We start from the raw sequence: 15,483 nt of genomic DNA, 5'->3' as shown, positions 1-15,483 counted from the left end.
GAGTTCACTGTCAAATTGGATTTTTTTCCCTTTCTTTTAAACAGTTCAACAAATTAACCTGAAATATTACTTTTTCAGGGATGTTTAGCATCCATGTCCTGTTGCTTTTTAAAATGTCTAAATGATAATATTTCAGGATTCACATTTTGTGAAGAAAAAAAACATTTTTATTCCGTCTGGCCTGAAGACAACAGGCCAGTACACCCACCAGAATTTGCCATAACAAGGCTAGAACAGTTGTGCTAGATATCAGTTTCCTTTCAAAAAGGACCTTTTAATGTGGTAGGAGATATTCCCTGCTCTACTGAAGAAATATAACGCTTGGGATTCTTATTCAAGAAAAAATTATTTTGTTCCATGGATAAACAGAATAGATCTCCAATGTGCACATCTATACAGGGAACTCTATTTTATATTACAATTTTATTCACTTGCTATGAATAGTCACAACATTAATTACTGCAGATAATCTGTTCAATATATTTGAAAATCCATTTATTTTTATTTATTGATATGCATGTGTTACACTTCTATATAATACAGTACTTTCAGTATTGGTTTAAGAACAAGGAAACAAAGAAAACATTTAGTTAGAAGCATGATATAGATTTTTGGCCAAAGAGAGGCCATATTCAGAGTCTATAAACAGCACATTTATATTTTGCACTGTCCCAGACGATCTCTTTAAGATGCTACCTTCTGTCCTGAACTTGTTAGCACAAATCCATACAATACTAATCCATCCTAAAATACTGAGATACCTAGTTGCTGCTACAGTTTATTCTAATTAAATTTTAATCAGAAAATAAGATCTTTTCCTGCCAACAATTTTTTATTACTTCTCAGCAGAATGATAGAATATACTTCTCAATTTTATTCCCAACAGTCATTTATTTTATTTAAGCTCTCCTGTGCAATAATACAGCAGAGGTAATGAAATGGTTTTGGAACAACAGGGGCTACTGTGACAGGCAGAGCACTCCAGGGTGTTCATCTATCATGGAACCTAATATATAACTAAACTAGCCATGTCAATGGCTTGTAATGATAAAATATTTTCCCTCTTCTGTCTTGTTTTGGTTTTTTTGTCTTTTGGGGGGTTTTTTGCTTGTTTGGTTTGTGGTTTGTTTTTAGGTTTTTTTGTGAATCTGGTAACCACACATAAGCTTACTTCTACATACTTTTTACTACCACTGTGTGTGTGGCTTTCATGTCAATTCACCAAAGCATAAAGTCAGAATTCCCTTACCCTCTCTGGTCAGCTTCTTTATGCAGTGTTTCTAAAAGGAACTGCCAAATTTCTGTTGTATCAACATTACAGATGGTACAATATATATTAAATGGAGTATAAAATTATACATTCTGTAATAACTTAGAAACAAGCTCAGAGATGCTTAAGGCCTTTAAATATTGAGGATTTTTTTCATGTAACAGCACATCACAAAGTTAAAAAAAATTAGTACCAAAAAAAAGAAAAAAGAAATTTTGGAAAGGATCAGATCTGAATTGGATGACTGTAAGCAAGCAAAATACCCATGAAGTATAAATCTGGGTGGGCACTAGGACTTTTTTCCTTTATAGCAAACAGACTGAGTAGACATCTACATAAGCATCCATCAGTACTTAGGTTCAAGCAAGAGATTTTATTTTTTAATAAAAAGACAAAAATTCTGAGTGATTACCATCCAATTTCATAATTGCAAAACTCATTTACATCCCTGCCTACCCTGAGAAAAAAAAGATGAAATACCGTCATCGACTGGTTACCATGAACTTAAATCAATTAAAGGTTAGGAAAGTAAAGTACACATTGGGAACACCCATCTCCTTCAAACTAAATGGAAATCTATATCTTAGAGGTATAAAATGCTTTATAATGGAGGTGGTAATTGAGTTTTGACCACTACTTTTTTAACTGTTAAGTTGCAGTGGCTGATTAGCCTTAGGCAAACATGTCAGCCTGACTATACAATCTAATATGACTGGTGTATTCAGATAACTATTACTTGTCAACAATAATTATTAACAATGGATATATAATTCCATTCCTATAACAAAAGCAACTTCAAGATATTGAAATATGTATCTTTCAGAGCTGCAAGATTTGAACACAAATAAAAATGTCTAAAACTGCGCCATGCCAGAGGACCATTTCTGCAACAGAAATTTAATTAAAGCAATGTGCAGTACCACCAGCAATCTGAAAGTGGACCAGGGATCATTTTAGAGGGAAGGATCCAATACAACTTGGAGGTTGACTTCATCAAGATGAAAAGCCACTGGTCTGCAATGGAGAATCCAACAGTTTGCTGCTTTTCTGCACCCTTAGAGTATCAACACATGATTACAGCTGCAAATTCCTCAGCAAGTGCAATTTTACAAGTGTACACAGTTCAATCAGTTGAAATCTTTGTGACACAGAAGTTCAAAATGACTTTCCAGTAGTTTTGATCTCAAGGCTGTTGCTGATTACAAGATAGATTCTCATTGAAACAATTGATTCTGAAGGATACACTCCAGCAGTATAAAATTTCACTTCAAGGATTGCCTGGAGGAATGAAATTCCCACGTGTTGTATTTAATTTTATCAGCCTTGATAGTGACTTGATTTGTCTTTAGCTATCAGGTTACCTGTAAAGAAAAAAGAAAATCAGAAAATCAAAACTGGACATAGTGAATCTACTTCTGAAGTACTGGAAAATGAGACTGAAATGTAAGATCTCTGTCCAGCAAAGCGCTTTCAATTGTTTTTAAAATAGGTGAATAATCACAAATGGTATTAGATGGCATTGCTCCCCAACTTAAATTATGTGTTTAAGTGTTTTGTCAGAATTGGATCTGACAAGGAGAAATCAAAATGTGACCACGCCTAAAAATATAATAAAAAATTTAAAGTTACAAATTACCAACCCACAAATTTTTGTTTTCTGTAATTCTTTTTTTTATTGTTAAAACTTCTATATAGTAACAACTATGCTTTTAAAAATGTTAGCTATTGCATGTAACAGTGGCTGATACTGGAAATGTATTCTTCCATTCTTTGCATGCTTCTTTACAGGACAATCATAGAATCATTTATGTTCTAAAAGGCAATGTCCTGTTAAAGGCTAAATGCATCTCAGCAAATAAATACTTAGGGGAGAAATACTTAGTGGAGAAAAAGGACAAAAATCATTCATACATTAACGAGAGAGAGAGAGATTCTGTTATTCACAAGGTACAAAATTACCAAGGATTTAATTTATAGTGGTTTCACTCAGCCTAACATGAAACAAGAGTGAAACAGAAGGACCACAGAGAAAGAGTGGGAGACAAAGCATTTCACAGTAATTGGATTTTCCCTCTGTCTGATTTGGATTTTAAACACTAAAAGAAAAAAACAACTGTCATATCAAAGAAATGTAACTGAGGAATATTTCTGCTGTGTCAGTGGATACAATTAATCACCATGTAACAGTTTAATATCAAATTGTGTCATGTGTCAACTCCCCAACTCTTGAGGAACAACTCATTGGAATGGTCGCAACAACACTTTATGACATCAAGGGGCATATGCTTCTCATTTTGATCACAGGGAGAAGGGTCATGCTCCTTAATGATGAAACATTCTTTTGCCCTCAGCAAAACTGTTTGCATACAGCTCTTGTCAGCTCTGCAGAGCAAAAATATAGAACAGAATACTAAAAAGACTGTTTGAGGAGCTCATTGCTTCAGTTTGCCTTCTCCACCAAGTTGTTTCTAGGAACTGCACTTAAGGCAATAATAAAATCGTGCTTTCTGATTTTTATGATACATGGGCTTATTTATTACACTGCTTTTATTTTGCTTTGTTCTTGTTGGAAACAGCCTCATGTGTCCCCTTCTACAGTGGAAGATTGCCAAAAAAAATAAAGAATTAATTTAAAAGTCAGGCTACATATTTCAGTGTCCTGCACCAAAGCTCAAAAGGCTGATGCAGCATCTTATTGTTATTTATGTTTTGCATTATTGTAACAAGCTGGAATTTTACTCATGGAATCAGATGCCACTGAGATACATAATGTAAAATACACATCTTCTGATCTTATCCGCAGGTGATTTTCATCAGCTTCACTTGCAATACATGTCTATCTCTATCTACCTATCAATCTATCAATCTATCTATCTATCTATCTATCTATCTATCTATCTATCTATCTATCTATCTATCTATCTATCTATCTATCCATCTATCTATCTATCCAGTAAAGAGGCACTAAGGCAAATAAGGGACAGGAGCTTCTTCATATGAGGAAAGGCTGAGAGCACTGGCACTGTTCAGCCAGGAGAAGAGGAGGCTCAGGGGGGATCTCATCAATGTGTACAAACACAAGAAAGGAGGGTGCTAAGAAAATGGAGCCACACTGTTTTCAAGTGGTGCCTTGTGGCGGGAGAAGGGGCAATGAGAACAAACCAAAACACGGGAGATTCACTCTCAGGAAAAACTTTTTTACTGTGAGCGTTACTGAGTACTAGCACAGGTTGCCCAGGGAGGTTCTCCATCCTTGAAGACATTCAAAAGCTGTCTGGTCCTGGGCAGCTGGCTCTAGGTGGCTCTGCTTGAGCAAGGGGATTGGACTTCCAGAGTTCCCTTCCAAACTCATTATCCTGTGATGCATTTTTTCTATTACATCCAGCTCTACCAGTGCATTGGCTAAGGTGATAAACTGCAGTTAGCAAAAAGAGTATTTTTACACATACATGACTGCTCAGTTACAGGGCTGCTTGGAGGTGCAAATGTGTTCTCTTCAGTCACAAAGAAACTCCATAAAATCATAATCTCCAGATCTATTTGCTCCCCCATCTAGCTCTACAACCCTGTGGTGAAAATATCACTATAAAAGCAATATACACTGTCACACAGATTAAATAGGTGATATAAATAAGAAAAAATCTGATAGCCATTCAAATCTTTGGATTATAACAGGTGGCTAATCATATACAAAGGTCATTTTGCTTATACAGACTGTACAGGAAGTCAGGCTGCGCTGCATGTTCTTAGTTTTTACATTACATGATTGGAGTTTTTAACTGCTTTCCCTTAACAGAATTTTTATTATTCCACATCCTTTTTTTTTTTTTTTTTGTTCTGTTAACCACCAGGTCACACAATGCTACTCCAAGTAACACATACAGTGGTCCACACTTGCCCCTAAGTGAGATGGTAATACTTGTTATGTGCAAGCACAGATTACACATTAACATTAATGGAAGTTATATATCCATACACCATACACATTAGGGAGTGAATAAACCTCTTGGTTGGTAAAGGCACTTTCACAAAGAAGCAATAAAATTTTAGCTAATACCTAGTGATGGTATTCCCAGAAATGCTTAATTTTGGATATAGTAAAAGCTATTTGGTTGAAGTGTCTGGGAAGTAAGGTAGTAAGGTACTGTGCCAAAGGGCTTTATAGAAAAGGGGGACCAATAACACTATGTGTCTGATCTTTAAAATCCTAAGAAAACAGTAACACCCTGAATAGGTGCAAATCAAGTCTATTCAAGTTTTCAGTTAATAATTATTATATATGGAGAATTAACAATACAAATGAAAAAAGTACATGAAACCTAGGTGATGATCTGAATTAATTTGTTTATTTTTGGCACATAATTACTCCATTTGTGCTAATAAAATTTTTCACATAGTTGTTATATCATAAATACACTGCGTTAGACTCTCTTCACTTTCTTGTCCTAAATGTGTAATTAAAGTATAATTACTCTGCAGTTGCAGACTTTTTAATTTAAATTAGTAAGTGGCTGCTGTAAATTGGCTGTAATTGCATGTGAACTCACTTTTTTATTTTAACTCAACAATATATATGCATATAAATGCAGTTGAAGTTTTCTACATTCTTCTGCTCACAAAATGTTCAGAACAAACTCAGTCTTTGGGTAGAATATTTTTGCCAGGGTAACCCAGAATGGAGTGGAGATGAAGGAGATGAAAAGACCTCAAGGCACCACATTAGAAAAGCTACCAGCTCAAGAAATTTTTTTGGACAGCTTACATTCCCATGCTGCTCACAATGGGTGAAAAATGTCCTCACTTGTGAAATCCGCACAGTGGATGAATACATGAGACAATACTGTCTATTTCATAAGAATAGATTCCCAATAAAAATCCAGACAAGTCTTTTACTCAAGACTTCCTTCTTCATAAGAAGAGGAAGGGAGATAAAATAAAGACTATAGGATGTAAAGAATGGCTGAGTATATATTCCCTGAATAGTAAATCTTTTCCCTACTTTGGTGCACCAAAGCATCAAAGTTATGGAACCACAATTAGGTATAGTACAAATCTTCTGTTTCTTCAGAGAAAGAAATATATCACTAATAGTTTGCAAACTACAGAAAAGTTTATACATGCAAATGAGGCCCATAATTAATTATTATTTAATAGTGTTAGGAGAAAATAGATACCAATATATGGTATATTGAAATTAAGTGTGTGCTATAACATTTCATAACACAACTTTGTACATTACAACTTTTTGACTGGCAGCTCTTTGAATTTTTTCTATGTTTATTGTGAACCATACATAAAATCCACATAGAAAACTGGCTCTTGAGTTTGCAAAGTCAAGCACTTGAACATTAGCAAATTGCCTTTTTATGTGTGCCCTTGCAACTGCAATTCTATCTCTTTTCCATCATGCACAGTAAAGAGAATTTAATGGGTGAGAAGATTTGGAGGGAAGTCTATAACAATGTCATCAGGCCTATGTATCAATGAAAATGCAGAAAGGGGCAAATTTTTAAGCCAACATTTCATCACTCCATAGATGGGAAGAATGATGGACTCTCTCTTCAAGGTTTTCTCCAAAGAAACAGAAAGAACTTAATACTTAGAGGTTTTCTTTCTAACTAGAACTGTTCCATCAACCATATAGGATTGTGTGTGTTCATAGCCTGTGTCATCTGACCATACTCAAGCTATCTTTTTCTCTTTTTTTCTTTCCTGAGGCACATAAAACAGAGAAAGGAAATTATTTTTTGTAAAAGCAATTAATAGCTCACCCTGAGCTAAGTGGAATTTCATGAGACAAAGAAAAGCCATCTTGGCACCCCTAGCATTCTTCTCTAAAATATTAAAGACCTGTGGGAAACAAAAATGGTATAGAGATTTCAATCAAAATTAAAAAGAGTATCACAAATTTATTTAATGAACAACATGAGATAAACTAAGTACAGGGAATACCACATGAATCCCTTAAGTAAGTGCTTAAGGAAAGAGGACTAAGGAACGGCTTGAAGAAATGCCTAGCCGTGGATTGTCCTCCAAGTCATAGAGATAAGACAGGGATCCCATACCAAAACAGCCTTAGTTGTATGCAGTACATTTCCATCCATTTTGTGTCCTTATTGCTGTATTTTTTCTTGTAATGTATTTAAAAGACCACAAAAAATTAATATAATGGTCAACAAAGTGATTCTTTAGCAAATGGAATGAACTTGAGGGGGCTGTATCAGTCATATTTTTTCATAACATCAATAACTTGGTTTTGGTAGTGAAAACTTAATGCAAATATTACCATGCAGAAACAGAAGGGCCCATATAACCAGAAACAAACATCTGCCAATCCTTTTTTTCCCCTTATGCCTTCTGAGAATGAGGTTGATGTTGGAAATGAATCTTTTGAACAGATGGAAGCACACTATTTCCTGGAATTTCAAAATTCATACAGTGTTTTTGCCATGCACTATCATTCACACGTGGCTTATGAAAACAAATGACAAAGTGCATTGCCACTTGTGCATTCACATTCAATGAAACCGTGTAACTTATAATCTTGAAAAATGCTTCTGTTCTAAAACTACTATCTTGTACCGGTGATATTCAAAAGTACTTTGCGAATGTTAACAAAGACAGGTTCACAATTTTCTGACAGCTGGAGAATCATGTAATTTATTTTCTAATGAATTGGGGAAACTGGACAAAAAGGTGTTAAGGACTTTTCTGCGATAGTGCTCCTATATGCATATGCACTTAACAGTAGGTAGGTGTAGATTTGGGTGTTCATGCTAGATAACTAAGCTTCCGGAGGAAGGAGAAACTGTTTCAAAAGACTGAGAAATATTAAGGTGACTCAAGCCCATTTCAAGGGACCTCCAGTAGAGAACCATGAATTAGGCTTTCCTGTTTCCTTACTTGTTTCAGTATTACAGATGGCTATTTGACTTGGTCTCAGGAAAAAAGGCAAAAATTGAGTGATTTGTGAGCAGTCTATAAAACAGATATTTAATGATAACTTTATGTATTCAATTACCTTTAGTGAAGGTTACATATTGGAAGACACTTTTTCAAGTCACAAAATATTTCATTCCTGTTTACCTAACTTTTTATGTCAAGACTCAAGAGCTTTAAACTGCTCCCTTAGCTTTACTTTAGGCACTGCAGTATGTAAAGTATTAGTCTAAACATGTTCCCAAGTCTGTAATGGAGCAATTTAGAAAACCAGATTCTCAGGCCTGTCCTTCAGCAAACAAGATTAGCTCATTTCAGTAATTAAACAGAACATCACCCAGTACACTTCAATGTCTCAAAAGTTTCACGTCTTTGATAACCATAGACTCCACACCTTTTTAATTCTTTCATACTTTTACTGCATTGTGATTAATCAGAACTGTATTCATGACAATTCTTGTGCTTAGGACCTTCCATTATAAAGAGAGAAACATTTTGAAAACTCATTTCATACAATGTCCTTTGAAATATAACTTTGTACTCCTTATTTTCTCATTGCTCCTAATGATTTCAGCAGGAGATTTTTAGTGGTAAAGTGAAGATCTAGACAATCAGTGTTAAAAATTGTAATTGAAACTAAAAGTCTTTGGAAACCTTTCACATGTAAATTGAGCTTTCCACTTGCTTCAACGAATCTGAGAGGTTGGATTAGAAAAATAGGTAAAGCAAAAATACTTTAGAGCATGGCATATGTTCCTGTAAATGACAGGGTTCTTCATCTTTAGCATGGTTTTAAGACTAAACAGACAACATCTAGCACATTTTAGGAATACAGTGAAAATAGCTCTTTCTTTGCTTTTTCTGAAATTAAGTAATCCAGTATAGAATACTGAGCTTTCAACTACAAAGGCAACACCAGACTGAATGTATCGAGATGGCCTTCCTCTCTAAGTGCTGTTCTCCAGAGCATCTGTTGTTTTCCCATGACAGTGACTAACTTGAGTGACTGGGTCTAGCTTTGAGAGTACTGAGGGAAGAAAGATATCTTAAGGTACCGAGAAGCATCTAACTGATACACTGAGGCTACTTAGGAGCACAGTGCAGAGTCTCTCCAACCACCCTCCTGAAGCTGTGCCTGAATAAGCCACAGTTTCTCAGTGTCTGCAGCAAACTGCACAACTACAATGAGGAGTAAGATGCAACAATTCCTGTTAATAACGTGTAAACCTGTATTTGTACACACCTGCTGCTCTGTGAGTAATAAACGAGGGCTGGAACACATTTTCTGGAGTGGTGTGACTCTTTATTCCTCAACGAACGTTCTGGCCCTTCCTTAGAATCCGACCAAGACTAGGATTCATCACAACTAGTGCTCCAACGTGGAGCCAGAATATTTTTTGTGTGGAAAAAACAAATATTGTCATCAGGCACAGCAGAAACCTCCTTTCTCTACTTCTCCATTCGGCCTTGAGGAGTTTTACACATTTGCCTAAGAAACAAACACATGTCAACTACTACACTGTTATGAAATTAGTTACAGAAAACAAAACTGGGATAAATAGAATTTTTTTTAAATTACAAGGAAAAGTACAAAATAACAGGAAGAAACAAATTTCAGAATCAGAACAAATTCTCTTACGAAAAGTGCATGGTTTTAAAAATACCCAAGCATATTCAAATTCAAACTCTTATTTGTCACCAAAAAGCAATAGAAACTGATATATTAGACTCATGTTTGAAAGTATATCAGCAATATTTAAGTATGACAAAACAGTAATTGAAAAGTTCTTCGAGAATAAGTCCATGGATAGACCTGTGATACAGAAAAGAGTCATGAACTCAGAATACAATTCCTTTAAAATGAAAGATATGTGTGTTCTTATCATAAATGTTTAAAATAAAAACAAACAGAACCAAAACAAGCAGGAAAAAAAACCAAACAAAAAAACCCTAAAAGTTTAAAGTCTGAACTGAGGAGAATTTTACTAGAGACATATCTACAGTTAGAAGGTTACAGGAAACAGCATAAAATAACAGATGACACATTTCAAAAGACAATATTCAATTCAGACAGATACTTCCTTATCCAGATAGTTGAGGTAGATTTTGGACCTGCTGATATTGATTGCTTCTGAAAAAGGTTGCACAGCACCTCAAAAGATCACCAAAATTTCTTTAAGTTTCTTCTTTTTTTTTCTTTAGGGTTTTTAACTTAAATATCATGCTGCAGGATCATTAGAAATATACATTACAAGATTAAACTCATAACTTTAATAACTTCTTGCTTAAATAAAATCTCTACACATCTAAATGCTATGAAACAAATACGGTTCTGTATTTATATTTCCTTGAACTGGAGAGTTTACAAAATAAAATTAATTGGTACAGCTAACTGGGAGAATTGTAATAGTGAATAGCTGATGAAGACATATGAGTTATGTCAAGGCTAAATCCAATTCATTAGTCTTTCCAATGCACTTCATTATTATTGTTTTCCAAAAGGTTATACCACTACAATGCACATACCTTAACTTTCTCAATGTTTCTGTAACTCAGCAGAGAAATTAACTTTATGGTAGAATTGTTTTAATTTAACAAAATATTTTCTTTGCAGACAAGAATTTTATATTAAAAGAAGACAAACATAAACCTTATTTTACTTTCTGTAACAGATAATAACTGTAGCAATTCAGACAAGGATATATCCTCTTGAGGTTTTTGCAGTGATCACAACTCCATAGAGGGACTGCAGCATGACGGCATAAAAGACTGCAAGACAATTAATTAAATAAATGAAATTTACTTCTCTTCTATACCACTTATTCCACCTAATTATCCCAAGCGGGAGATAAAACAACCTCCTTCCTTTCTCCATATGAGGAAACTGAAGCATAATAAAGAGTCATGCTACACTTTCGACTGTAAGAAAGTAAAAGGAGATGGAGGGATGGGAACAGAGTCTGTCTGGTTTTGGCTTTATCTGACTTCCCTTACCAAAAAATAAGCCTACACTTGTTTTGGTTTGGAAAGGAAAACTTATAACAAGCTGTGTTTATATTCTAAATATGAAAAAGCAAAACAAATTAAAAAGAAAAACAAAACCAACCTTGTTTTAAAACTAGACTGAGGTTTTAAATTGCCTTACAGGTATAAAGGATTTTCATATTTTAATACATTTTTCCATAAATTAGGTAAGATTGAACTTCACATTATCCCCACTAAAAAAATCAGGCAGTCTAAATTAATCATGTCTGAGATCTTATACTTCTTCAAATTTTTTGTGGGTACTTTTTCCTGGGATTTTGAGGGAAGAGTAATAAGGTATGTGGATAAGATCAAAATAGAAATGTAAATTATTTCCTTACCTGTAATTTTACCTTCTCTATAAGGGTACCTGCTGCTCTGTTAGTGCAGTACTGATGTGTTTTTTGCCTTTGTCCCAAGCTTCAGAGATTCCTCTGGTGATTTTTCCCCACTTGCTTACCAGCTTCCACTGCTGGCATTTTGAGGTAGTACACTCACACTTGGCTCCACGAATACTGCCACGGCTGAGGGAATATAAGACAACTAAAAAAACAAGTTAGAAAACAGCAGAGCAATATCCAGGCAGGAAAAAAAATGTTTCAAAACAATGAATCAGTCATCAACTTGAAACCTTTGATCGTTTTCCTTTCTCTTTTCATTCATTTAGGATCCTCACATAAAGAAAAGACTTTTCTGTGCTTGGAGAAATTTTAGCCAAAGTAATGGGTGCTGACAGAGTAGTGGGTACCCATTCAGAGAATATAAAATTATTTTAAGGAAATCTAATTTTAACTTTCTCCAGTATGAGTACCCATCATGCCATCACTCCAATACAGATAAGAAAGAGAAGAAAGGTGGCAGATTTGGAGGATTTCAGAAAAATCCTGTCATCTTTTCTCAAGTCTTATTAGAACTGTGAAAAAGGAAGACCCAAGGCCTTTTCTCTTAGAGACTGCAATAGATAAACAATGAGAAGGATTTCTCATTATCCAGGAAAATAACACATAAAGTATGCTTCACTAAGAAGTAGTCAAGATTATGGTTGCTTCTCAACTAAGAGTTGTAGTCATCTTGGTCAAAGATGAAAAGAACAACCACTACTATCACTTTAATAAGTAAATGTTTTCTTGCTTGAGCATTATGGAGATGTCCAGGTGAAAGTTACAGGGTCTTACAACTCCTCTGTATTGGGGATCATCTGGACACCGTTTTTGAACTCCACAGTACATAGAAAAGAAGTATCCTGTCAAAGGAAAAAATGAATGCTAGAAATTTAGGTAAGAATCTGATGTGCTTTTCAATTTAGTTTGTCTTTCTTAAAGAACCTGTCCAGTTTTTTCATACCTGCATCTTCTCATTATCTTCTAACTAACATGTGACCCAAGACAAGTATGAATGAATTGAAGTAGCTAACTGCAATTAGATGCTGGTATTCTAAAATCTCAAGTAGTGAAGGAAAGACCAAAAGGTTCTGAAGAGGTCGTTACCTTCAAATATCAGGAATGTTCAGTATCAATTATGTGCTTTAAGGTCGAGAGAAAGAAAAAGGACTCTGGCAATTTCTTGAATGACCATCCAAAAAGAAATTGGCTTCCCAAGTAATAAGCTTCAAATGTGCCAAGGTGCATTCTAGAACAAAGTCTCCTCTTCCTTTTTTTGTACTTTGAGGATGATGAAAAATAATTACTAGCTAGTGGAATTGGAATGATGCCTTGAAGATGGTAAATTTGCATTTTCCAACCTCACTCTGAAAAGATGACAAAGAGGCAGGATAGAGGGATCTCCAGATTCTAGAAGAAGAACCAATCTGATTTTGGAGTGTATTTGCCTCAGTTAGAGACAGCAGGAGCAGAGATAAAGTTATTTGGTCATCCTTTGGCAGGGACATGTTCCTAAGCCACAAAGATGGAATTCAGGATGAAGAAACAAGTTCTTCTGGCTGGCATTATTAATATATCTTCTGGTGTTCTTGAATCTGAAGAGACAAACTGTTTTGGAGCTCTTAAAATACACAACGCCATTTAAATGCTCAGATCTTCTATTACTACTGAGTTTGTAGATGCATGTTGGCTAGACAAAATCCACTGTTTCCTTGAGATCATGTTATTCTTCATAAACTGGAGACACACTTCTCTTCAGTCTCGCCAATTCAATTCTACAGGTTGCATCAAAAGAATAAGCTATGATAAACTGGATATTTTGTAGCTTTATCCAGAATCTGCACTTCAGATCTACACGGCATTTATCACTGCAGATATGAAAGGGAATGAATGAGAGTCAGAACTGTAAGATCTGAGAAGGAATCATTGGTGTATACTAATAATGCAGTAGAAGAAAACTCAGAGTCCATTTTATAGAACACAGAAAGTCCTTTGGAGTCTGTTCTCCACAGCAGTAGTGGCTTTCCTGAAATTTGACCTGGTGTTCACTGAGGTGGAAGGAGTAGTAAACCCCAAGCCATGAAAAAAAATTACCAATTTTGAAATTCTTATGTAAATTATTTCTATCTTGGTCATCTTCTTTATTAATTTAGTTGTAGACATCAATCTTTCACTTATTCCTGCCTTAAATTTTCCTTCATTTTGAAGAGTTCTCAGATAGGACAGGACTACTTTCACTATTCTTATTGAGAAATATGTAAGATTTACAACCATGCTCACTTTGCTCTGCAAGGGAATAATATGTAAACAATCTGATTTCGACTTGTTTGAGAGTTGTTCACTCCTCCCACTGTGTATGCTCAGAATGCTCTGTATGGCTGACTCTCCACTTCATATCGATTATTACCCTTTTCCTTCCCTATTAGAAGGCAGAAAAGCAGAGCTGTGACAGGGCAGGGGGTTTGATATTTTCTATAATCAGTCCTAATGAATAAGGAAATACCTCAAGAAAACTATGTTATTTTGGAGAATTGAAGGTATTATATTTTGAACAATTGGGGGCCACTTTTGCACTCCCTCCTATCAGTTCTACAACTAAGCAGTGATGCAGAGTTTCTGAAGCCTGTGCCAAATACCCAGGGAAAAAGGCAAAGAGTTCTGCCTGCAGCTATTTAGGTAGCAGATGACGTGAGGTTTCAGAACACCCCTTTCCCTCTGAGGTGTAATGTATCATTCTGACTTGCAGAAATGATACAAAGAAGCCCCTACAGACTACAAAGGAGGGTGAGACAAGGAAGAAGCACTAGTTTTAGAGTATGCCAGCATGACTCACGCGATACTGGCATACGAATATCATCTTTCTGTATGGTAATTCCTGATGTAGTAGAAACTGACAATTTTCCAAGAAAATTTAAAAGGACTACTAGATATTCAAAGAGCTCTTGCACAGCTGTGAATGTCAAAAAGACTGGCAGAATGAAGCTGCAAATGAGTGGAAACACCTTTGATTTTGGTGTCAGGACGCTGGAAAAGCAGAACTTCATGGAGAATGCAGAAAACCAGTCATTAACAAACAGCCTTAAGAACTCATTTTTATTTTCCATCAGAGGCACAAAATTATTCTTCAGACATGAAGTCAATGTCTCAAATACGCCAGCAAAGGACAAGGGGGAAAAAAGAATAAGAAAAATAAATCACAAGTTGAATCTTTTGGGACAAAGGCAGAAAACCTCTCGGCTAGACAGGTGAATTGTAGGGTTCGCACATGGAAGTAATATTTGCAAAAATCACTGATTATTAATTAATGACATGCAACTGAAATCTATTTGCATTTTTCTTTAAATATTGCAGAAATATTTTCCCATTATTTCAGAGTAATTCTATCAATGTTCAGATTCCACAGATGATAAAAGGATGCTTTACAGTGGATCCTAGATACAGTCTTACCTTAGGACAAACTATTCCACAATAAAAATGTATAAATTAGAGCATCACACTGCAAGTGTGATGAAGGGCTTGCAGAAGATTTCATTTCTCATAATTTGTACAGTATGTCTACTCACAAAAAATTTAGATTACCCTTTCTGCGTAGCCAGAGGCAAGACTCCCCTCTCACAGGGAGATTAGCAAGGCAATGTATCTTCAGTCTCCCTCTGTCCAAAAGAGCTGTATCAATGAATATTGCCTTTAACCCATTCTCTCTTTAGAAGTTCCTCACTTTTGTTCTTAATTTCAGTATCCAAAAGACTCAAAATCAGAGCAGAACTAAACAAAATTTGAGACCGAAAATGTCTTGGGAGTTGAATGTTTGGATTATCTTCACCTGCGCAACAAGTTTTACTGACCTTTCAGCCTCTGACTTTGCTTTTA

The 15,483-nt window shown here is 35.3% G+C and overlaps 1 protein-coding gene across 14 annotated transcripts in view; it reads right to left on the bottom strand.

Annotated features, from left to right (window-relative positions):
* Positions 1–473: 473 nt before the first annotated feature.
* The window catches only part of FAM19A2 (family with sequence similarity 19 member A2, C-C motif chemokine like), a 181,064-nt gene continuing 166,054 nt past the window's right edge, over positions 474–15,483 (bottom strand). For 5 of the 14 annotated variants that reach the window (XR_001876023.1, XR_001876032.1, XR_001876031.1 and 2 more), the window contains 3 exons: positions 10,860–11,776; positions 9,453–9,698; positions 474–2,631 (listed from right to left, as the gene is read on the bottom strand). Coding sequence is in view for 1 of the 14 variants with exons in the window: in XM_017822192.1 (XP_017677681.1) it covers positions 2,623–2,631 (9 nt within the window). In the remaining 13 variants the exon portion in view is untranslated. Of the gene's footprint in view, positions 2,632–7,041; positions 7,121–9,452; positions 9,699–10,735; positions 10,828–10,859; positions 11,777–15,483 lie in introns of those variants that run through there. The other 9 variants (XR_001876033.1, XR_001876035.1, XR_001876027.1 and 6 more) reach the window with 8 other exon arrangements.

This window comes from Lepidothrix coronata, unplaced genomic scaffold (genome assembly GCF_001604755.1).
Source record: "Lepidothrix coronata isolate B3197 unplaced genomic scaffold, Lepidothrix_coronata-1.0 Scaffold95, whole genome shotgun sequence".
Taxonomy (NCBI): Eukaryota; Metazoa; Chordata; class Aves; order Passeriformes; family Pipridae; genus Lepidothrix; species Lepidothrix coronata.
This window is presented reverse-complemented; position numbering and strand designations above follow the sequence as displayed.